This window comes from Strix aluco, chromosome 3 (genome assembly GCF_031877795.1).
Source record: "Strix aluco isolate bStrAlu1 chromosome 3, bStrAlu1.hap1, whole genome shotgun sequence".
In the NCBI taxonomy this organism is placed as follows: Eukaryota; Metazoa; Chordata; class Aves; order Strigiformes; family Strigidae; genus Strix; species Strix aluco.
In genome coordinates, this window is record NC_133933.1 from 119,068,169 (window position 1) to 119,092,378 (window position 24,210).

The 24,210-nt window shown below is 36.3% G+C and overlaps 1 protein-coding gene across 4 annotated transcripts in view; it reads right to left on the reverse strand.

Moving 5' to 3' along the window:
* The window catches only part of NBAS (NBAS subunit of NRZ tethering complex), a 189,549-nt gene that overhangs the window by 140,085 nt on the left and 25,254 nt on the right, over positions 1-24,210 (reverse strand). For all 4 annotated transcript variants that reach the window (XM_074820084.1, XM_074820083.1, XM_074820081.1 and 1 more), the window contains 10 exons: positions 22,176-22,239; positions 20,534-20,727; positions 19,172-19,429; positions 18,286-18,411; positions 16,982-17,133; positions 15,999-16,133; positions 15,649-15,727; positions 14,976-15,080; positions 14,596-14,732; positions 105-188 (listed from right to left, as the gene is read on the reverse strand). In XM_074820084.1, the coding sequence (XP_074676185.1) occupies positions 105-188; positions 14,596-14,732; positions 14,976-15,080; positions 15,649-15,727; positions 15,999-16,133; positions 16,982-17,133; positions 18,286-18,411; positions 19,172-19,429; positions 20,534-20,727; positions 22,176-22,239 (1,334 nt within the window). The remainder of the gene's footprint in view (positions 1-104; positions 189-14,595; positions 14,733-14,975; positions 15,081-15,648; positions 15,728-15,998; positions 16,134-16,981; positions 17,134-18,285; positions 18,412-19,171; positions 19,430-20,533; positions 20,728-22,175; positions 22,240-24,210) is intronic.

Consider the following 24,210-nt stretch of genomic DNA (forward strand, 5'->3'; position numbering starts at 1 on the left):
TCTTACTAGGCATTTCCCACATTTTAAGAATTATTAAGTGAATTCTTTATCTGAAATATACATAGATACAGAAAAAAACCTTTTTGCTTTTTCTATATACTTACCTGCATTCTGCTTTTTCACACCAGTCTTCTTCACGATGTTTCTGCTCATTCCAAGGAAGAATCTTCAGTGTCCCCTGCTTGTAACTGGTACAACAGAAATGGCAAGCTTTACACATCTTTTTTTTTTTTTTTTTAATTGTGATCTCATTGAACTAATAGAATACAAAGCATATGCAAGTATTTCAGTGAATTCATAATAAGCATGCCATTCAACTACAGAATCAATTCTTTAAGGTTTATCACCTTTTAATTAAGCTTTGCAAGTATGATTTTGCCTGTATGATATTATCTGTACAAACACATATTCTACCTATACCATTAAAAATCCACTAAAAAAAAAAAAAAAAAAAAATCAAGAAATTGATTTTCTTACTGACCATACCTTTTTAAAAAAAAAAAAAAAGGAAAAAACCCATTACATGCTTTAAGAATTTTTACCGCTTCACAGTATTCTGACTTCATATTCCGGTACAGAAGACTGAAATCTGCAAAAACCTATGATCTTCACAAATTAAAATATAATTCTTGAAATTTTAGCTCAAATCCTTGTACTGAAATGAAACAAGATACACCCTACTATACTGATCTTCTCAATTAAGTTTTATGTGGTTTTCTGACTAAAACTTTCACAGTGAAACATTCTCTAAATATTGAGGTTGAAGAAAAAAAAACTGGTTAAGATACAGATTAAGAACACCATGAGATATTACTTGAATAATTAGTTATGGTTTGCTGTTGTAGGCTAGATAAGCTGAAAACCCTGTCAAGCTATTCAGAACAAAACAAGGGGAAAGAGTAGAGCCATACAGGTTCTGGCATTTGTAGAATTAAGAAACAAACCATATACAAAGTAAAGATATTAAAGTTTCAGCATACTGGAACAATAAACTATTTTGAATCTCATTCATTTTCTCCTGACCTTGATAATAAACGGCAATAGCAATACTACATGGACAATCCCCGTTTATAAATTGACAACTAACACAATCTTCTCATCCCTTGAAGAACAGCACTGTAACTCAGTAGCTTAAAAAGAAACACAATTCCAACAAATCAATTTCACAATATAGTAGGAGTCAAAACAACAAACTAAAAATCAGTAACTCCCATCTCATTTAGCAGCAGCTATTAAACACAATTAACAAAGCAAGGCATGTCCACACTAACTGTCCTGCCCTGTACACATACACATTTCACACAGGAGGTCTGCCACTCCTTCTTTCCTTTCTCTGTGCACTAACAAATAATACCCTGTGTTTTATCACAGTAATTCCAACCCTCCAAATGAAACATGAAGTAGAAATCCAGCAATAAATTGGCAGAGACAGATTTGTAGACTACAAAAGTCAAAGAAAGGAGAAGATGGAAAACTGCTGATTCCTGTGTCTCAGCTATAGTAACATCTGTGTTCGATTCCAGTTCAGTTGGACAAAATCCTCCATAATTTTTATAATTAGGCATCATGTAGTAACATCACTGAAAAATAATTAATAAAGAAAACTTCAAATTAAAATTTATAATATAAGCACCAGAATAAAGTTACTTTCTGGTTTTGGAAAGATTCATCATCATCCCACATATTTTGGGGATTAGAGGGGTGGCGCTGTTGTTTGTTTAAGTCTTAAGTAACATAATTTATCAATTAGCTTTAAATATTAATGTTTAAAACTGGGTTCATAAATTAAATTAATACACTCATATTGGAAATATCATATATGAGTGTTATTATTATAAAATGCCCAGTTTATAGTGAAAATGTTCTTTTTATCAATTGAAATGTCAAATAATAGAAAAGCCAAAGCATGACTAACACTCCCTTCCAAAACATAAAATCAAGACAGTACGAACAGGTCTTTATGTTACAATCAATAATGCTCTCCTTTTCTATGTTCTATTAAACATAAAAGAAAACTGGACAAAATTTTATTGCCCAAGACAATTTCTTTTCATAGTAAAATTTTGCCATTCCCTTCCCAGTAGGCTTAAGAAGACATTTCACGGCAGATTGGTTGGCTGGTTGTTTTGTGTGGGTTTTGTTTTGTTTCGGGAGGATCTTTTTTTTTTAAATACTACCACACCTTCTTACTGGGGGAGGGAAGAGAAAATGAGAGCTTTTATACAGCAGAGGACAGACAAGGGTTTCATTTTAGAAGATGTTTCAAATCCTGTCTGCAAAACTGTAGCACAACTACTATGAAAGAATAATAGCAAGAGGTACTTTCAGGTAACAACTGCGATTTCACCCTACAGATAGCTTTTTACCCCCAACATTAGCTACACATACAAATATCTTAAATAGTGTTCTGCCTCCAAGAATTATAATACTAAGATTTTGTTGCTTTACTGTATTAAAAAACCCTCAGATATAGTATGGGCCTCTAAGACTTGAATACATCAAACGAAATAATTTTAACCATCTTTTATTCATAAACGTCAGGGGTAGAAAGAGATTCAGTCCCTGGCAAGGACCAGTTAGCAGTGGAAGCTCTCAAAGGAGCCAGCTTGGGGAGTTTCAGAAGTTGAAGAATCACAAAGCCAAGCTAAGAGGAGCACTCACACCACATCTTGCCCTTCCCTTACTCTCCTTTTCATAACTCCACCAAGAACAGCATGAAGAGCACTGGGTAACCTGTAAAACAAAGTCAGCCCCTCCCTGTCAGTCTCTCTCTCACCGACCTCTTATTAAGACAACATAAAGGTTGAGTCACCATCCTTGGAAGTACTTAGAAGACACATGGAGTTGGCACTTAGGGACATGGTGGTGTTGGCAGTGTTAGGTTTACAGTTGGACTCTGATCTTAAAGGTCTTTTCCAACCCAAATGTTTCTATGATTCTATTAAAGAGAACACAAATTGTGCCCTTACTGCTCTCTTCCAAACTTTGGCTTTTGCACGAGTCTCTGAAACACCTAACTGATGGGGGAGAAATAGGAGGGACACATGCCAAGTAAATAGTTATATCAAGATCCATTAGGAAATTGCAGCAGACACCATTTACTGTATTTACTCTGAAAGAAAATTCTGTTTCAAGTAGTCACTTGAAGACTGTTGATGTCCCTCTCAAGTAAGAGCATCCAACCCGAATAAGTCTTCCCCAGGAGAAACTTTTGAGAAAGTTGCTTTGGTTTGGCTGCTCTTTAACTGCTTGTTTTTGTTGTTATTGAGATAAACAAGTCATGCAAAATAGTGGGCAGAGAGATGCATACATTTAATGAATATTTATACTTCAAAAATTTTCCTATTTTGGCTAACAAATTACTATAGGAGAAAAATCACTGGAAATAAGAAGAGACAGCAGAAGTTTAGAACATGAATTTAAAGCCATCCATGCATGAATATGGTATCTGAATGACAAGGAACCAACACATTCCAAAACTCACGCACACACTCCTAATGCTACTATCCCTCAGTATGAGGCTTGAAGAAAGACCAAAGAAAAAAAAAAAATTCTACTGATCCAAGCCTGTACTGTTAAATAGCACACTGAACACATTCTTTTTAATCAAGCTGCCATATCCTGCATACTTGCCATAGACATGGTAAAGTTACATTCTCGCATTACAGCTCCAGTTAAGAAATTTTCTTAACAGATTCAGCAGCACAAAAGGTTTGTAATTAAAGTTGGCAAAAATTGCAAATTTTCTTAACAGACCTGAATATCAGGATGAATTATAAATTTCTTCCATCCAATTATTCTTAGCATAGTTGAGTCACTTTTCTGACCCTGATAAACAATTATTAGAGACTAAACAGTTTAATTTTTATGCAAGCAAGCCTAAAATTAAAAGCTAACAGAAAACTCTTCTTTTTGCAGACTGATGCAATCATCTATTCAGCCCTTCTCCCCATTTCAGGAAATAATCTGTATTTCCCTCTCCTCACCTAAAAGTAGGTCTTTTCTTCCCTATTCCTGTAACACAAAGCACACCTGGGTTTGCCTTTAAATTCTGCTTCAAGTATTTTTTACAAATACATTTTAAAATAGAATTCCTTCCAATTAACAGAAGTCATACATTAAGTACAGACTCCATTCAAAATAACTTCTCCAACATCCCACTATGGCTTATAGTTTCAACTACAGTTCAAAGTTTATTGCTTTAAAAAAAAAAATGCTTGCTGAGAAAGGTCTCACTACATTTGAGTTCCCAGGCTTTGCTCTTTGTTTGACAGTTGCTTTGCTTCCCCCTTTCCCCTCACCTGCAAAATTAATCAAGTAAGGAAGCTATGTGCAACTCTGCCTCCCTCACTCAACAGGGTACAATAGAAAGAAGTTGAACAGTATAGAGATAAGCAATGACCAAAGGTAAGAAGTGTGTGAGCATCCCTTCTGTAAAAGCCAGAGCAGACTGAAGAATCCTAGAAGAAAGAAAACCACCAATACGCTAAGACTGGTATCAAGTTGTTCATTTTTTCATTTCACTTAAATAGGAAATGACATTTCACTGTTTTTACTTCCTACAACACTGTAAGCACTGATGAGACTAGCAGGGCCTCATTGAAAATAAACAACAGCAGATACTGGTTTACAGCATATGCAGCTAAGCTGTTAACTACTCACTGCATGACACAGAAGATAAAAACACCATGTATTTGGGTTCAAAAATAAAAAGAATTATCAGAATAAAGTGTCATGAAAGTCTATGTGTAGAAAATATCTAGTTCAGGAATATTTGAGCCATATTTAGAGACGTTTGCAAAACTTCAGGTAAATGTTGCAATGTGCTTGCCTGTACCTATTTTTTCCCATTGGCAACTGCTGTTGGCCATCTGCCTTCTGGCCAAATCTACCAAGACCAATCTCATGTTTCAGCATAAGATTTTGCAGAAATGAAACCTACAGTTGTCCAGACACATCAATTCAAGAAGTACTATAACCACACTTCCAAAGTTTTTCATAAAATCTTATTAACAGACCTCATCACAAAATACTGAACAGAAGACTTTTCAGTTCATGGGAAAGAATCGTCATGCAAGAGCAACTTGATCGGAAAATGTCTACTCCATCTTTTTTCCCTTCTCACAGCAGAGAAAGTTAGAGTTAAATACTTTTAAGTCAAGTGTATGGATAAGCCACAGAAAATTATTTTAGAAGTATTTTCTGCTCTGGTTAGATTTGCCATTTTAAAAGTATTCAGGTTCACCACAGGAATAAGTTGAGAGAGGAATTTTAGATTTTTAAAGCTCTCACCAAGAGTCCAGCACTCAGTAACTATCTTTAAATGATTAAAGAAAACACCACAAAAAAAAAAATACAACTGCAAAATATCTCAACCTAGTAGAAACCAGCAACTATGGAAAGTCAGTCTTAACAAATACGTTTCTTGCTAAGTTCACAAAAAACCCCAGCTAAACCCACATCACTCATAGCTGACTGCTAATTTCATTCACCTTCTCAACAATGCTAAAAAAAAAATCCTTAACTCCCTCCTGTCCCCTACATGACTGTATCCAATTGTCCTTACTGTCTCTCCTCATTCTGAAGAGTTCAGAAAAACTCTTCATATTTAAATTCAAACACAAAGCTTGGAATAAATCAGTCTCAACACTAGCAAAGGACGGAAGATCCCTGTACCCGAGTCCTTTATAAAGGCAAAGAAATTATTAGAACTCTGTATTTATCTCAACATTTATCACAAAGTTTTTTCTTAACTGATAGTTATGTTTTAGCACAGATATTTTTTTCCTCGAGTTTCCATTATCAGTAACTCCAGTGACTTATGAAAGAACAGAGCAACAAAACTTTGGAAAAAGCTGTTAAAATGGAAGCAAGTCAGTTGAGAAAGGCTTCAGGTATCAGAACACTGCAGTCTGCAAACTCAAAAACATAAATGCAGATGAAACAGAGAAGAGAGATAGATACAGACATGGACACATACACGTAAAGAGGTAGGGCTTCCATCTTTCTACAATGCTTTTGTATACAACACAAGTGCAGCAAATCCAGTTGAACTGAGGCACACCAGAACCACTGCATACGCCCTGCACACAATACGTTAAGTCAAACTGGGCTAGAAGTGGTGACTTTTGCATGCACAGGTAGCTTGCTGTACGTGCAACATACACTGTGCTATGGCATCCAGAATTCATTACCCTCTCTGCTTATGCTACACAGCTTTGCAGCTTTGTTCTAGAAACTGAAAACCCACAGAGGTCAGAGACATGTGCAGGTTAAGTCTGCATTACTATACGGTGGGCACTCACCTAAAATTCCAGATATGGAGACAGATCCCTGTATTCACTAAGACAGGTGGCAGTCCTCTCTAATTAAAAGAAACTATCAGCTATGCCATACTATAACTCGAACACAAATATTAGCATGGGGTTTTGTTGTGGTTTTTTTTATTCCTGAGCCACCGCTCCCCCCTCCCCTTCATCCTGCTCTCTTCTTTCCAGCAAGAGAATAAATATGATTGGAGCCCAGTAAATTGACAGATTACAGCAGTATTCAACTCTATTTCTTCAGAAAGAGCGACTTTTCCTGTATTGCTCTTTTCACTCCTTTGTTTACTTTGGCTTGGCAATTCTTCCCATTCTTTTCTTTGACAAAAAGAGGCCCATGCTATTGTAGTTTCTGTATCCTACCAACTGAATTTATTCAGACCTGCAGATTATTTTTCTCTCAAAGGACAGGCTTTCAAAAGAGGAAGGTCTAATTCAGCTTTAAGGTCAAAGTCAAATTCTTTCTATTACCAATGGCAACTGTGCTTTTTTTTTTTTTCCTTCAGGTATTTCATACAGCACGCCTGACTCCAAGACTCATCTAGTTGAGGATTAGAATTTTTTTAAAAAAAATCTTTTCCCTTGTAAACTTGTGCACATCAAATCCAGACGCCAAGGCAAAAGGCAATTCACCCCAACACATTTATGAAACAATATCTTTTTGCTGAAATATATGCACATTTTTAAGAGTAGGTTTGAGATTTTTTCTAAAAGTATTTTGGGAGTAGATGAAACGTTCCCTTTTTTTAAAATCATCTCTTATTGTCTGAAAAAATGTTATACACACTAATTCTGAATTTGAAAGCCTTATGTGTTACATACTGGAATAGTTCTGAACGCATTTAAGAAAGCAAGATGCCAAGTATTGATCTGTTAGAGGTGAGAAAGCTATACGTGAAAGATTCAGAACTATAAAAATAAGGTAGTGTTTCCATCAAATGGTTTTGTTATCCACTCAAAATACTGAGCAATATGCTTGATTCCAATTTTATTACATTTATTTTTAAAATTATCTCAAATTTATGTTCTGTGGTAAGACGAATATAAAATCCTGACCCTTCAAACATCATTTTCCCCTGCAGACACTTGTACACTCACTAGAATTTATGACTTCCATATTTTACTGTAGGTACACTGTAAATTATTTTGGACTTACATTCAAATTAGTATTTCCATAATATCACTACATACAGATATGGAAACATTAAAAATAGGCTATATATAATACATATGGCTGTATATATGCAGGATCTGCAAGGGAAGTTTTAGAAAATACTCTTTTTTAATTTAATCCAGAAACTCATTTGTCCAAAGTCTGTATCTTCTCAGACAGCAATGGGAAAATCAATGCCAGTTTCTGTTGCTCTGCAATTCTTATGGCTCTGAAACAGTTTTATTATGTCACAATTATTCTATAACTGAGGATGAAATAAGAAATGCATCCCAGATATGTAGCCTTAAACAGCTATGATGTGTATTGCATTTTTCAGATTGCATAGAAACATTCTTTTCTACCATCATAGTAGTTTAGTAGTGAATTAGTAAATGCAACTATGTAACATTACATATATTTTTAGTTTTCCAATTATGCAATATACTATGTGATACAGAAGTGGTGGGCAGAGAGAGAAGCTCATCATTTTCAGAAATATCCATAGGACATGACAAATTCATCAAGACTGAAATACAGCTGGTGCCTAAAACGGAGTGCCAAAAACAGCACATGTTTTGGGAAAGCTGATCTGCATAAACTAGTGGAAAAGGTATCCCAAGCTGCTTTTGGCTGCCACAGTTAACTACCCTTCAGAACTCCTGCTCTGCACATTGCGATGACAGGTCTTTTGAAGCAACTCTGCTACCAGAGGAGAAAAGTTGTATCTGATTTCATATAAACAAATCAAGCTATGTTTTAATGATATGGCTAACCTTTAACAGAATTTGGGGAGAGGGGAATTTTTTTTTCTCCTAAAACAACCTAGACTGAATAATCTAAACATCAGAAAAGTCAACCAACACTACACAACTGCAGTTTAGAAACTCACTGGTTTTTTTTCCTTGATGTATACAAATAAAATTGTGAGGCAATAGCTTTCACAAAATCAAAATGGGCTATTTTAAAGACACAGCTGAACTCCAAGTAAGATCAAAGCTGTCTGCCACCACACAGTGAAAATACCCTTTCAGAACTGTATATTTATAAAGTGCAATGAATGTTCATGGAAGAAGTTTTGTTCTAAGCCCTGTAAAAAAGCGACAAACAAGTAAGACAACGGCAGCAATACACTTTCAAGAGAAGACTGGGGAAGGCAAGCCAAGGTAAAGTTCAGGACTATGCAGGCAAAAGACCCATGGTAGATGAAGACGGGACAAGTCAGGCGTGAATAAACCAGAAATATAAAGAAAATCCTGTTAATACTCTGTGGATAAACAGCACAGGCATCAATCATTCAGCTCACATGCTGTGGGAAGGTATGCAAAGGCTGCTACTGGCCAGCCTGAAACCTTCTCCGCGCTGAATACACACAACTCTCAGCCTTCCAAGTGCTCCAGTCCCCAGTCACCTTGGTGGCCTTAAACTCCAGTTTAAGGATGTCTTCCCTGTACTCAGGGCCAGTATTCTAGATGCAGTTGAACGAGTGTGGTAGTCCAGTTGCTCAGACTCCTGGCCTGTGCTTCTGTTCATGCAGAACAACATGCTGTTGGGCTTGTCTGCTGAATCATGTCCTGCTCATGCCCACCAGGACCCGCAAGTCCTTTTCAGCTGAGCAGCTTCCCAGTCTGTCAGTCTCCAGCCTTTATTGTCGCAAAAGTTTCTTCAGTTGCAGGAACAGGGCTTTGCATTTGTTCTTCCTGAACTCCCCGAGACTCTTGCTGGCCCATTCCTCCAGGCTGTCTAGGCCCCTCTGAATGACAGTTCATCTCCAGCATAGCAGCTCATGTGAGACCTCCCTCCTTCCTTGGTGACAGCTCATGTTCTCTACAGCTCCCTCATAGATTAAAGTTCTCATTCTCCTCATCAAAATCTCCTCATGACTAATACCTATAGTACTTCTGTCAGCTTACTTTCTGCAGCGGCCTTCCAGTTGCAGTGAGCTGCTCCTGCTGCCTTCACAGATCCCCACACAGGCCAGTTTGCAAAAGACCTTCTCTTCCTCCAAACTACTACTTCAACTTTTACATGGACGACAAGAACCTTCCCTGCTACTACCAAAAGTCAATCCAGAAAGGAACACAAGTGCCATCATGACAAGTTAATCTTTCCCTCAAAAGTTAGTTTTTGTACTTCTCAGTGGAAGGTATGATCTGAGATTTTTTTAATTTTATTTTTCCAAACACATCCTTGAAATAATATTAACTACATTGATCTCTTTACCTCTAAACTGTTTTTCTCCTTTCCCTTAGTGCAAAGGAAAACAAGTGCATATAAAACTTATGCCCTTCTTATTTATTTTGCTGTAGCACTATACAAATGAATTCAAACAAAAAGAACTGCCCATGGGATTAATTCTTTTAACACAAACACTTCTGAACTACACTAAAACCAAAAGCAGTTCAGCTTCAGAAGAGCAGAAGAAAAACTAACATGCAAAAATGAGGACTGTACGTTAGACAGTTCTGCTGAAGTTCAGTCATCAAACCTATTTACATACACATACTAAGAAGAGAAGAGATGAAGCTCTATGTGCTTTATCGAAACTGCAGTGCCACAGGCAGTAACTAAAAACCTAATTCAGAACATATCATTACGGAAAGGCAAAATTAACTGCTTATGAACCTCCTGGTGTAGCATTTATCTGTTCATAGATAAGAGTCAACTAAGTGGAAATTTTCAGGTTTTAAAAGCTTCACCAAGTTTTTAGAAGGTATTTCCACTCCCACCACAGTTCATCAGGCAAATGGAGTTCATCCACAATTCTCCAGTAAAAATTCACTTTAAGCCATGACTGAAAACCAGTATTTGAGGAAGTTAAGAGTAAAAAAGCAGAAACATATAAAAAGTTGCTATCTTAGAGGGAACATTTTTACTACTAATGTAATGTACAATACAGCAGACTTATGGCTGTTGAGGGAACCATACATTTAAATTTCCCAACTTCTGTGAGTTTAAAATGTGAGCAGTAATGTTGCAATACAGCAGTTAAATGTAGTAAAAAGGATAAGAAAATTAAAAGAAAAGGAAAAAGGCTCTGGTTATGTATTTATAATAGTGGTAAAGCATTATTTCCTCTGAGATCACCTTTAAAAACCTGAGGGCAACAGTCTTAACTACAGACTAAGAATGCTAGCTGTAGCTATTAAAATACAGATGAGAAAGAGGTATCATTTCCTTTGAATATGTCAACTCCTACCATCTTCACTCTAGTTGTCTTAACAGACAAAATCTGTGCATCTGATGGATCTTTGAGAAGGAGCATGAATCCTAATGACTAAGATGCAGCAGAGATTCAGAAGCCATCATTATAAAAGAAGCTGAGAAATAATATGAAAAGTAGAAAAACATTATGATCGCAATTCTGCAAAAACACATTACTGAGTAATGTCAGTCTATCACAATACCATTGAAGCCGACAGGCATGTAGAGCCACCGATGCGTCTTAGTATTTCAGATTCCTTCTCAACCCTGGGAGCTGTTGAGCTTATGTAACTTGCAGTCCTTTACAAGAGTCTCGAATACTTAAATCTTCTGCTCAGACATTACAGACCTCCTCCTGAACAGTTCTGAGAGTGATGCCTAAAAATGCTAAGCTACAAAAGACGTGCCAAAACTGAGAAACAAAAGAATATCTACCACCTGAGACTTTCTACAAGCAGATACAGGAAAAAAATATGTATATATTTCCTAACAAACTGGCCCAGAAGACAAGTAAAAAAAATAAATTCTTCTACCTTTTTCTCCCCATTTGTTATGCCAACTCTTCGTTGATGGATAAGACCGTAAAATTTTTGTGACACTGGCCTCCAAATGCCACCCTAATGTAAATGACATGTGCCAGTAACAAGAAAAACAACTGCTTTATGCTGATAGAATGCACTAGCCTTTCTTTCACTAGATACTTGGAATTTACTATCTGCAGCTGAACTGGAGGCTTCAGACAAAAGGAAAGAGCAGTTATAATGCAGCCTTTACAAAAACATTTTCACAGGTAACAAAATTCTTCATACATAGCACTTCTATGTGCATTCACGGTGGTGGTGTACAGCAAGCAATTGTGTTCCAATACTTTTGCTTTGGCAATAGCTAGAGGTGCCTATTTGTCCCACCTCACCTGTTCCATGCACAAACAGGGCAGCACCTGCTATACAATCTCAAGTTTTTCTTCAGCCAGATTGCCCCATAGATGGGGGACCCAGGAGAACACAGAGCAATGTGGTCCATTTCCATAAGGGTAGGTGTCACCTCAGAGAGCTCCAGCTAGGAACCAACTCTCTTGTTGTTTAAAGAGCTCCATATACAAAGACACAATATGGTCATTCCCAGCAGTATTTCATCCTACGCAGAGGGCCCTATATGAAGACCTAGAAGACAAAGTACAGTATTTTTTTCCTTCACCAAAATCTTTTCTGCCTCCAGAGCTGCACACTGCTCAGCAAGAGTGCTGCTCAGCCTCCTGCAGCTCAGACAAGTCATGAACAAGGCATTCTTTAAGCAAGGCCACCAGTGCACTCTTAACATGGGCACTATCATGCAGCTGGTCCATGTTTGTGGTCTCATCACAGCAACAAATTACACTATTGGAATCTCTTGGTACAGACAATTATGGCCTTGAATTTTCAAAAGAACAATGAGCTAAAAGAAGTCACAAGAGATGTGTCTTTTGCATCTGAGAGTAGAAAATCCATCTGATAGTCAGCATTCACCCTATTTTGTAACTGCAATAGTGTGAAATTTAAGAAGGAAAACCAGAATAAGTCATTTCTTGACTCAGGATCCTTTATAAGATTTGTCTAGAGTCAAAGTTCATGAGGACAGGTTGAATCATTCTCACCCCTTATCCCAAGACCACTGTAATTACAAGCCGCATAAGCTGAAGAGACACGAAGTCGGAATGCTCAGACATTTTTTCCTACCACTTGAAACACTGGGGTTTATATTTTTGCAATGTGTTCCTTTTGTTCAGAAATCTATTAATTACAGTCAGTACCTGCAACTTTTTAATATTATGTAGGAATGAAAGAGTTTTATAAATTGTATCACAACCTAGTTCAATCAAAACTCTATTGATACTAATAACCCATTTAAAAAAGAAATGCTAGAACTAAAAGGCCCAAATAAACTCACTTAAAATGACCAAGAATTTCAATCCGTGTGAATTGAAGAGAATTCATTTTGATTCACATTAAACAAGAATTACGAGAAGCTGAAGTTATTGGGACTGGGGGCTGGGGAGAGACTCATCCTATTTAAAAAAAAAAACCTTATTAATTTAATAAGAAAATGTTACTTTGTACAACTTATGTCTATTTAATTAGTACATTACTCATTCATAGACATTTTCATCAATACATATTTAATTCTATTACATTAATAAGAGTTTTAGGGAGTGTATTTAGCAATACTATGCGAGTAATCTGTTTTGTAACAGGAAAAAGTTTTAGAAAAAGGTTAGATCAACTGTACAGTATATTGTTGTAAGTATATGGGATTTGTGTATATAGGATTTGCTCTCACCCTCATTTTGTACTTGTCCAAAGACAAACATTTCAAAGACATACACTATTACCTGTTCTGCAACCTGAAAAAGAAATGTGAACCTGCACATACCTAATCCTAGCACTGGAAAGTTCTGTCTGCCACAGGAATAAAGGTTCAAAATATACACCCATTTTTCAACAGCAGACAAGACTAAGTTCTTAACCCGTAGCTTCACATCCTTACAACTAGATCACGAATGTTTTATTTTAACTGTCATTTTGCCTCTTGGCACATAAGTCAGTTTTTTAAACAAACCAACCAACCACAACAACAAAATAAAAAACCAAAATGAAGAACAAACAACCTTCAGAAAGAAGGGGAACCTGTTTCTGAACACCAACAAAATATCATAACCACATCTAAGACCACCCTTCTTCCTTCCCTCTCACATTATAAATCTTATCAAGAGAAAAATTGGAACATATTTTACTCATTTTATAAACACTGCAATAATTTCTCTTCATGGTCCTAATTGCTACCTTAAAGACAAGGATAAAACAAGTTTTTCACACCATAATAAATAACTAAACATTCTCCTAGTACTACCAACACAATAAAAAAGGCACTGGTAAGTATTAGATATCATGAAATAAAGACTAACTTCTGCTCAGAAAGGACAAAAGTGGTAAGTATTATAAACCAGGAAAAATGTCAGGGGAATAACTTAATGAATTAAAAAGAACTCTTCTATATGGAGAATTATCCAATTGGGACTGTTAAAACTTTGAAGTGAAAAAGTTAACTATAATGCTGGAAGACTTAAAAAAAAAAAAAATTTCTATTAGCTACTCCAAAAACTATCCCTCTGAAGTAAAGCTTCAAAGTCCTATTGAAAAATATTAAATAATGAAATCTCCCCAATTCTTTATGGGCACTGAACAATATGCTTCAAAACTAATTGCATAATTGAAGTGTTTGAAAGAAACACTCTAGGAGCAAAAAATTCTTTTAATTAATAGGCAGAACATTATTACGATGTTCAAGGAAGACTCCCTTATGAAAAATTATATGAAATTGACAGTAAACTAACATTTTATGCTGAAATGAAAGAGTAGGAAAGTCTGGATTTAAAGCTTCTCATAATTCTACCTTAGCAAGCTGCGTAAGAATCAGTAACAAGAAGATTAACAGTTTTGAAGTTACTGACTGCTTAAGTGTTAAATTACATTTCAAAACGTATCCAGAAAAACGTAATTGCTTCCAGGGAGCTAAACACTTGTATTATTAATTTCCTAACTCTGGCTGTTATTACAAACCAATTACAGACTTGTACTTACACTTGTGAAAATCTGGGCACTTTCAGATCAGAAAAGGACATGCTTCCTCTTACGTGTAAGAGAGGCAAGAATACTTGAAGTCCCTACTTTCCTTATAATAACCGAAAGAGACCAAAAATCTTCCATGAATGGCACAAAGTAAAGATGAAAATGAAGACTGGTCAAGTACATAAAGACAAACCTGCTCTCCTGATTCTAGGTAATACCTAACAGCAGACTGCCATATATAAAAACTAATTTCAGTATTAACCTAAAAATTTTTTTTTTTTTTTTTAGTAAACATCCATTGATGCATCCTTACCATGCTTCAGGCAACAAGAAAGAATATTCATGTGGTGAAGTAGTCTCTGGAAAATTGGAGAGAATTGCCTGTCTGTGTGGAAGTAGAGCTGATCCATGGAAAGTGAACAAAATTTCCAGGGCTCTGACATTGCTTTCCTAAAGAGCAAAACATTAAGTTGCAGAACTTAGATGATGCAACAAACATTTAACTTTAGAATTTTCTTTAGCAATAAAGAAAATTAGGTCAGGGTCACTGCATTTATTTATTTACAATCAAACAGATACGCCCCCCCACGCCTCTTAAATTCCCACTGAGATTCAACCAAGTGCAAAGGGCGGAAAAAAATACACTTAAGTGTAAACAGCAAAATTACATTCTAGCGAAATAAATATTAATACCCGAGCATAAGTTCTTGCTGAAAGTACAATATTCTGATTCCTGAACTTCTTGAAGAATTCGGCATCATAGTGCTGTTCAGCTGCATGAGGCCCTCCAAGGATTTCCTTAAAAAAAACGAAAAACAAAAAACAAAAAACAACCACACACACCACTTATAAAAGTTCGGGTTTTATGCAAGATTTACAAAAGCATCAAAAAGCCTACACATTTCTTTATCTTAGGATGCGTAAGTATGAAATATACACAGAAAAGCATGCTGCTGTTTATTTGTTTCAGTATGAAAAAAAGATACATTTTTGATTGATAAACTAAGACAATTCTCTGCCCTGTTTTAATTAGTGTTTACACAGCATTAGTTACAGAATGATGTGGTACATTTCGTGTTGTGGCGTAAGTTGATTCCCTGCAGACACAGTATGTTCAAAGCAGGCTTCTGCCCAACTATACCTCTCTACAGTAGAAGCTGGCCATTTGCAAAAGTAAAGCAGGAGAAACACGGTAGCTTGAACAGAAAACAGCTCAGGTGAGAGACTGCAGCATTGCAAGAAGACTATAATTATTGACATTACAATATATAACAAAAAAAGATACCATGATGTGACAAGAAAGTTACAGGAATACCTGTGGAATGAGAACTCAAAGGAACTGTAGCCAATTAGCAAGTTTCCTCACCTCATAGGTTTCAAGGCGGTCAAGGTAAGTTAACAGCTTCATCCTGCTACGGCAGAGTTCTTTTTGTTCCAGTGTCAGCCTGTGTTCAAAACAGGAATTTTCATGCTCACAACTGATACTGTACATCACGTGCATATGAAGACAACAGTCGCACATTTTAATGACTTTTTGCACTGGAATATATTAAGAAATTAAGTCAACCGAGAGCTCTGACATATTATAATGCCAAGTAAAATTTAAACCACTGTCCTATTAGGAATAACATACATCAGAGTAGTTACGTTCTTGCAACTGTGCAGTTAAAATAAGCATCTAACCCCAAATAAAACATAGCCCAACATTTCATTTACTTTGAGAAGTTTACTGATAATAGCAGTTCTTGACGCTTCTTGGCCTCTTTTTCCTTTCTAGTATCCATTTCTTCATCTGGTAACAAAAAGTCTTCATAGGGAATTTCAATGTCCACCTCCCCCGGTAAGATAAATCTGGAAGACAAAACCAACAATGTAATCTATGTTGATAAACAAAAAAAGCAACAACAAAAAGATATGATTAACCAATTTTTGAATAAACATACTAACACAGCTTTCTGTTTATGTCTTGACTAAAAGTCTAAACTTCTATAGAAAAAGATACTGAGCTTTGCTGTTGTAAAATAGCAGGCACCCATCACAAGCCAACAACAGACACATCTCTTATTTTCACTCCCTCCCTAAAACAAATGAAAAAAACGAACCAGCAACCACATAACTATGATGGTTGATAAAAGTTTCTAAATTCCACAGGTAGCACTGGAATCGGCAGCAGCTCTACGGCATACAATGGTAATAGATGACTGCACAAAGAAAGAACATCCTCTTCTATTTCTACCACCAGGAACTGAATACTGAAGAGAATTGTCTCTGCATTTATTTCCCCACTGACCCACTGTGTTTTGATTTGATCCCTTCCCCACTTGAACTACTGAAGATCATTACAACAATTAAGACATACAGCAAAAGGCATTTATAGGGGTAGTTGCAGCTTCCAGACGAGGCAACAGAAATAGATTCTCATAGCAAAGTTCTCTATGATGAAGAAAATAAAGAGCATCCAGAGAAGAGGGAAAACACAGTACAAAATAAACAGTGATTTTACCTTTTACAAAGGTAAAATGAGAATAGGTACCTCATGGACGTCTTTAGTTTGATTCAAAGCATTACCTTTCTTAATGTCCTGTAAAAGCATCTTAACATTTTCATTAGTGGCTGATAAAAAAGTTTTACCAGATTACTAGAAAAGATGTCATACAGCATTCTTTAAAAATAAAACAAAAAAAATACTCTTTCCAAACCTGCCACCATCTTCTCCTTTTCCTATGGCCACAAGAGCCTCCAAGTCTGTGCCTTTCAAGCCGTACTGAAGCAGCTTCTTAGCAGCATCCACATTCTCTGGAACTCTTTCCAAGCACTCATGAAGAACCCATGCGCGCTTCTTAATTTTGCTCTGTCCAAGAACAAGAGCGTAGACACAATATCATATGCTTCAATCCAAAGCAACAAGAACAGAGATGTTAAAATCTTCTAATGTGTTTCTTCCACTTAAGAAAATGTCCAGTTAATCTGATTATTTGCAATGTGAACCAACAAAAGAGGTGAGAATGCAAAAAACATAATTCCCTCAGAGTTTATGTGGCAGAAAAGGGCAGAAATGTTGAATGATGTAGCAGAACTTTCACAAGAACTGGAACAGAAGTTGTTATTATTTGTATTCCCTAATTAGTATCACTCCTCCTTACACTAGATAAAATGTGATGGTTTGGGGCTAAAATGCAATTTTTATAAACCAAATGTATTTCACAATAGCACTAGAGTCATTTTCAGTATCAACCTCTTCACATGCCAATAGGCTTCTGTGACAAAAAACACACACCAGGGTCACAAAATACTATTGGCCTTATCTGCTGATCTTCAGTTAAGATTACATAGCACGTGGAGAGTGGCTACTTGTAAAAATCTTATTTTGACATTCAATTAATATCTGACTTGAAAAAACAAAAATTACATAATATTTCTCTTGTTCTCTTGGAAGACTTTACCCTATAGCACCATTAGGTTGTGCAGCTCACTTGTCTGCTGAGTTGGAAGTCCTTCTTCCAAGCCAGAAAACCCCATGTTGGATTCTACTAAAAAGCTCCAGTTACAGGTAGCAGAGTTCACTGTAGATTTTGTTATTAAAACTTTGCTATACAGCTACTGATTCCAACTTCACCTTGCCATTTAATTTTCTAAAATACTTGGAAGCTATTTAAATGCTTTATATTTCCAATTATTTATTATTATCATTTTTCAGGCAACAATCTACTGTTGCATGTTGGGGAGAGATTAGACCAGAGAAAGAAAGCTGCTATTAACGGAAATTAGAACATACTTGAAACGAAAGATTTCCATTAACTTCCAAGGTCTCTGGATTAAGGCTTCAGTTAAATTAACAAGATCACTTTTCCACATGACACAAAATGGAATTTGCAGGACAGCTCTCCAAATCACCCCCAATTTATGTTGTGTAAATTAGAACACAATTGAGAATTCAATTTCTGTAAAGGGTAACACAGCCATTCCCATAAGAAAACCTAAAAGTCACGAAAAACAAACCCACCAAGTAGTCTTGAATTGAAGCAACATTAACAGCTGACTTCCTCCATTGTCTTTGATACACAAGATCAGAATCAAGGCCATATGCTTGAGCCAAAGACAAAGCTTCCCCATATTCTTCATTATCAATCTATAAAAGCAAACATGTGAGAACGGAAGTCATCCAGTTTCCGTATTTAACAACCAATTATTAGTTCTATGTGTTGAAACAGGTATAGGGATAATTACTGTGGATATGCTTAAGCAGGTAGGAAAGAGAATGACTCCAGATACAGATGAGTAAGACTCAGATCTGATGGACACCTCTAGAAAATCAGAGATTTTTCCTCAAGAAAAAGGAAGAAGTTATTTAGGTAACCAGCATGACATCAACACTCTCTGAAAACTCTAATAGCTATAGAGCGAACTGGCTTACCATCAGAACAATTGAAATGGCCTGGACAAAGAACTGCCTAGAGTAGTCTTCTATCTGTTTGGTACAAGTGAGTCACAGGCCTAATTTGTATGTGTGCCTGAAAGAACATGCAAATAAACTACATTCACATCGGAGTATAAGTTATCCCATTGCCTGGCCAATAACAAGCTAAATTAATTTCATTCAATGTATTTGCCAGGTCTTCCACTATTTGTAAACACTCACATGAGTGCACTTCATCCAGCCAAGCTAATGATGCACAGTGTCTCCTCAGTGACCTGTAAACACCATCTTATTTGAATCATTACAATGCAGTTTTAAACAATGATCCCTTCAATTAGGTAACACAGTACACTGTCAACTAAGGGACCCTTAGAAATATGTGCCTAAATCCTTCTGTTGATATAGCAAGAATTAAAAGTTCTTTCTAAATAAAGCTGATTAAGAGAGATATGATCTTTCCTTCTATACTTACTTTCCTCTGGTACAGTTCCTCTGGAGTCGTGGATCTCAAACTAACAAGACGGAAATTCTTTGTAATAGTACGTGGACGTTTCCGTGGAGGAGCAAATCGTTCCATTTCTGTCACAAAGTACAGGCCTTGCTTTAGGTAGCTGAAGTATCTGTCCTTAGCAGAAGTTTCATCATCTGAGTCAGAGTCATCTTCTCCCTCATCTTCATCACCAGGCCTGCTCTCCAAGCGTAATCTTTTTGGAACAAGTTTTATCTCACACTGCACAGAAAATATGAATATGAAGCATCCACTCGGTACACCTCAACTAGTTTGATGAGAATTGAGTAATGCCACTTCCACCACTTCAAATTTCAAAATCAACATCCTTCCTCCCCTTCTCCTCTAAATCTTTTATTTCTCAACTTGCTTAACATGCTTCACAAAACCTCACTGAGTCTGTCTCCTAGATCTAAGGCTCTATCCCTTACCTACTGAAGTAAGAGTGAAAGATTCTTACTAAACATCCTACACTACCCCAGACAAGGCAGAACTATGGAGACATCTTCATACACTGTTATATAGCTCAGTGCAGCATACAGCAGTGTTTTCAACTCTTAGCTATCCAATGCAAGGCTTTCTGTTCAATGCAAATGTTGCCTCAAACTACACTCTTAGGCTGTAATATGTCAGTCACTGGCTGTATCTTATTTCCAGAATAATAAACCTCCAAAAAACATACATACAAGCTTTGGTACATATTGAGATATTCTGGTAAGTATTATTTTAAACTTCTGTTTAAGATGTTTAAGACCTATAGTGTAAGCCCTAGGAAAGAATAATTTGCTAAGTTTCAAAGAAAATTCCTGGTTAACTTAATTGTGTTCTTCTCCTTCCTGGAATCCTACTAAAGATGAAAAAAAAAAATATCTTTTACATGGCTTTGTCTTAATTTAAATGTGTTCCTCATTTCTTTTAAACATACTCTGTCTCTAAGAGGCATCTGTTTCAAAATGGGAGAGGGACACTTGCCGTATTCTTCAAATGCACTAACATACAAAGTAGTGAAAACTGTCAACACAAACTGTTTCCTGCAGCAAGATTCCTCTCATTCAGGCTCAGCCTTCTAAGAGCTTTGCTTCTACTCTCCAGAAGTTATTTAACAATCAAGTTTTTGTTAAGACAGTTAAGTTGCAGCAAGTTCAGAATTTCCCTGCAATACCTATCTAGAGATAAGGAAACAGAATCACTCTTTCTATTAGTAATAATAACTTTTTTTTTTTAACCACACCACACACATACACACAACATCCTTAGGATTACATACACAAAGCAAACTGTTCTACTGCATTCCAAAAAGGTTATCTGCTTGTGCACATTCCTCACCTCCAGACTTAGAAATCCTCCATCATGAGCTGAAGTGACCTGAGGAGCACTCTCAAACCATTCGCATGACTTTCCCAGCAAGTTTCTTAATGTCTTGACTGATGACACAGTCAATGCACCAGAGCAGCGAGCCAGGATGACAGAATTATCTGCCCACCAATTTACATCTACCAATGGGTAATAGGATTCTTTATCTAAAAGAAATAAACAAGGAAATAAGAATGCACTATACCTAGAAAGATAACTTTAAACACCAGATAAGAACAGAAGTGACTTCAGTTACTAAGAGATTTCATCTGATGGCCTAATTTAACAACCATTTATTATTGTATATGCATCTTCGGTTCAGTAAGTTTGTATTTTAGATCAATTATATTTTACTAAATCAGTTCTGCATTAAGTAAAGCTGTTGAAGAGGCAAAAAGATCACTTAATTGTGGATGTAATTATTTTTTAATGTTATTTTGAAAAAGAATTCACAGTAAACGGCTTTACTTGCACAAAATATGACAAATTTTAGATATTTGATAAAGATCTACTTCAATACTTCCCAGGCCATCCTTGACCAAGTCTCCCTGTCAACAAACATAATACTGATGAAAATCAGAAAAGGTTACACTGCTTTTGAGGACAAGCGAAAACTATGAACAAGACTTCTGAAACAGCCTACAGGATGAGGTTGTTAGGAAGATTAAACCAACAAAACAAACAAAAAAGTCACTGAAGATGGAAGCTGTGTCATTTCTAAGGCTGTCTTGGTTATGGTGACTGGATGTTAGGACAAAATGGTCACGAGAGTTAGCTCAATTTGTTCACTACAGTGTAATTTTCCATCTCTCCAAATGAAAACGATCTTTCCCCAAACAGCACTGAGAAACAGATCAGCTTAGCACTTTTCTGCCACTTCAGTACTTAGTCAGCAGCCTACCCATGAAGGTCAGATGAATTAACCTGAAGACAGAATCACCAAGAAAAATAGTACAAAGAAATAGGGATCTTTTAATAATATAGATGTATACAAGCAGTAGTGAATGGATCACAGAATAGTCATCGATCTCCACTCTTGGAAGAGCCATGCAATAACCAGGTGATAAATGGCTTCACATTGTAGTCTGAATTTTGGGAAAAGAATAGAGAGACTGACATGAGGCAAATCCAGTAGGAAGAAACAAAGCTGTTTTGTTTTAGTATTTTAAACTGCTATCTTCACATTATGTTAGCTTTCAAGATTTATTAGACATTTATAGAAAGAAAAGGCAAAGGTAAGCTTCGGTTTTAGACTGTCGAGTCTAATAATATGTTACCTACGATACTATGATGTAGTGGCTGCTGAGATGTCTGCTGAATGTTCAGCATTCTACAGAGTCATAATCACATTATTAATAATAAATGAAGTCCTGTACTAACTGAAATATCGTCTTATTTATGGTTATGGCTACAAAAGTATTCCTATGAGAGGATTTTAAAAAAAACTATTGTGGTACTCATTTAGCTATGCCATGCTACAAATTCAAATCATACATACAATTTTGGCAACTATTCCAATTGAGATTTAATTAAGCCATTACAGGTCTTTGTATATTTGTGTAAATATTTTTAACTACACAATGGTATAAAATAATGACCTAACTGTACCACATACCTTTTATCTTCTTTCTTTTTTCACTAGAAAGTCTCCAGTCTGGGTTGAGCTCATCATAACCTGGCTAAAAAAAAAAATAAGTGCAAGACAAAAAAAGGTTATATTCAAGTATATCTTTGTCACACAGACAATCTGGTTTTTTACTCTATTGTTGACCCACTCATTTTTCAATGAAAATGCTCCCCATAAATTCAAACTTTTCCTGAACAGAAAACATACAGCTGCTGTAATGACATTGTACTTTCCTCCAGACAGTTAAATTATTTAAAAAAAAAAAAATCGTAGCAAAACAGACTTCTGGATTCTTAAAACACCATATTAGAAAACAAGAGTATTATCAGACCCGGCCTAATCAGCATTAAACAGCAATCACACCCCAAAGATTTATGAAATAAAGGCTCTCCAGCAATCAGAAGCCCAAGTGTTTGTTTTTCGTGTCTAGACATAGGACTGAAAGCATATAAAAGAGGAATCTCCAAAACAGTCCTCCTGTTTGCTTTGTGTAGTGTTCCTGAGTACCAGCCTAGTACAGTGCTGTAAGTATTTACTCTGGTTATTTTTGTAACTATAAAGGCTCTTTCACGACTAGTGCAGCAAAAGAAGCAACATTATTTAATAATGCACTGCAATGTTTAGAATTAGTAAGCTGTTGCTGTGTTGGGGGTTTTTTTACTTTATTTTGTAAAATCAGAATATATGAGAACTACACAAATATAGATGCCAGTAATCCTGCCCCTAACTGCAATACAATGGAAGTACAGGTAGACTATACAGCTCAGACAACCAAAGCATGTAAGGTGATTTTCAGAAAATTTTTTAGTAGAAAGAGAAGAGTCTACTACTTAAAAGTAAACATGAGGCCACTTTAAGCTAATTTAACAGATATGTTTGAGTGACAAGTTAGAATGACACACACTATGAAAATATCCATTATACCTGAACACTAGTTTCACCTATAAAAATCATTCTGATAAGTCATACTGAATATTCCTTTATATCATCCTCACTAAATTGTGAAATCCTCAAAACTGCTTCAGAATACATATTCATTATGATTAGAAACACAGAAAAAAAATATAACAATTCACTGTAAGCATGCTTGAGCAAAATTTGTACGCTTCAGATTTTTGTGAGAACACATTAAAAATAGATATGCACACATACACACACACACACACCACTTTTGCCAACACTGGAGCAGAATTTTTGTTTGTTTTTAGTTTTTTAAAAGTGCTTTACTGAACAAGCTTGGAACTACATTTCTGTGGTGGGTTGATACCAGCCAACAGCTATGCAGCACACAGTCCCCTTGCTCACTCCTGTCCGCAGCGGGACAGCATAAGAAGAGCAAAAGCATGAACAGTTGTGGGTCAAGACAAAGACAGTTTAATAAACAAAGGAAAGCCGGGAAAAAAGAAATTAAAACAAGTGGTACAAAGGTAACCATTCACCATCTCCCACAACTAGACAGATGCCCACCCAGTCTCCAAGCTCTGGCTACCTGCCCAAAACCTCGCCCTGCTCTGTTTTTATTGCTGATCATGACATTACATGGCATAGAATATCCCTTCTGTCAGTTGGGGTCAGTTGTCCAGGCTGTGTCCCCTCTCAGGTTGTTGCAAACCCCAAAACTACTCATTGGGGGACAACAGTGAGAAATAGAGAAGGCCCTGAACCTGTGTAAGCACTATTAAGCAACAGCTAAAACACTGATGTGTTATCAGCAAATCCAATTTCGTCACAAATCCAAAACCCAGCACCATATAGGCTGCTGTGAACAAAATGAACTCCATCCCAGCCAGACCCAGAAGAGTTTCATAATCAGTACAGCCTGACTAGATCTGACTGCTTACCTATGAAAAACAAAACTTAAGCTACACAACACCACACCCATGTTTCCAAGTCAGTAGCTGCTCTTGCAGTCAAATGAAAAAGGTAGCAGCACACTAGTGTTGTTCAGGATGGCAACATACCATTATCTGCACAAGTATTATTGACTTAAGTGTTTCCTACAATCAAAGTTTGGCCTATCTTT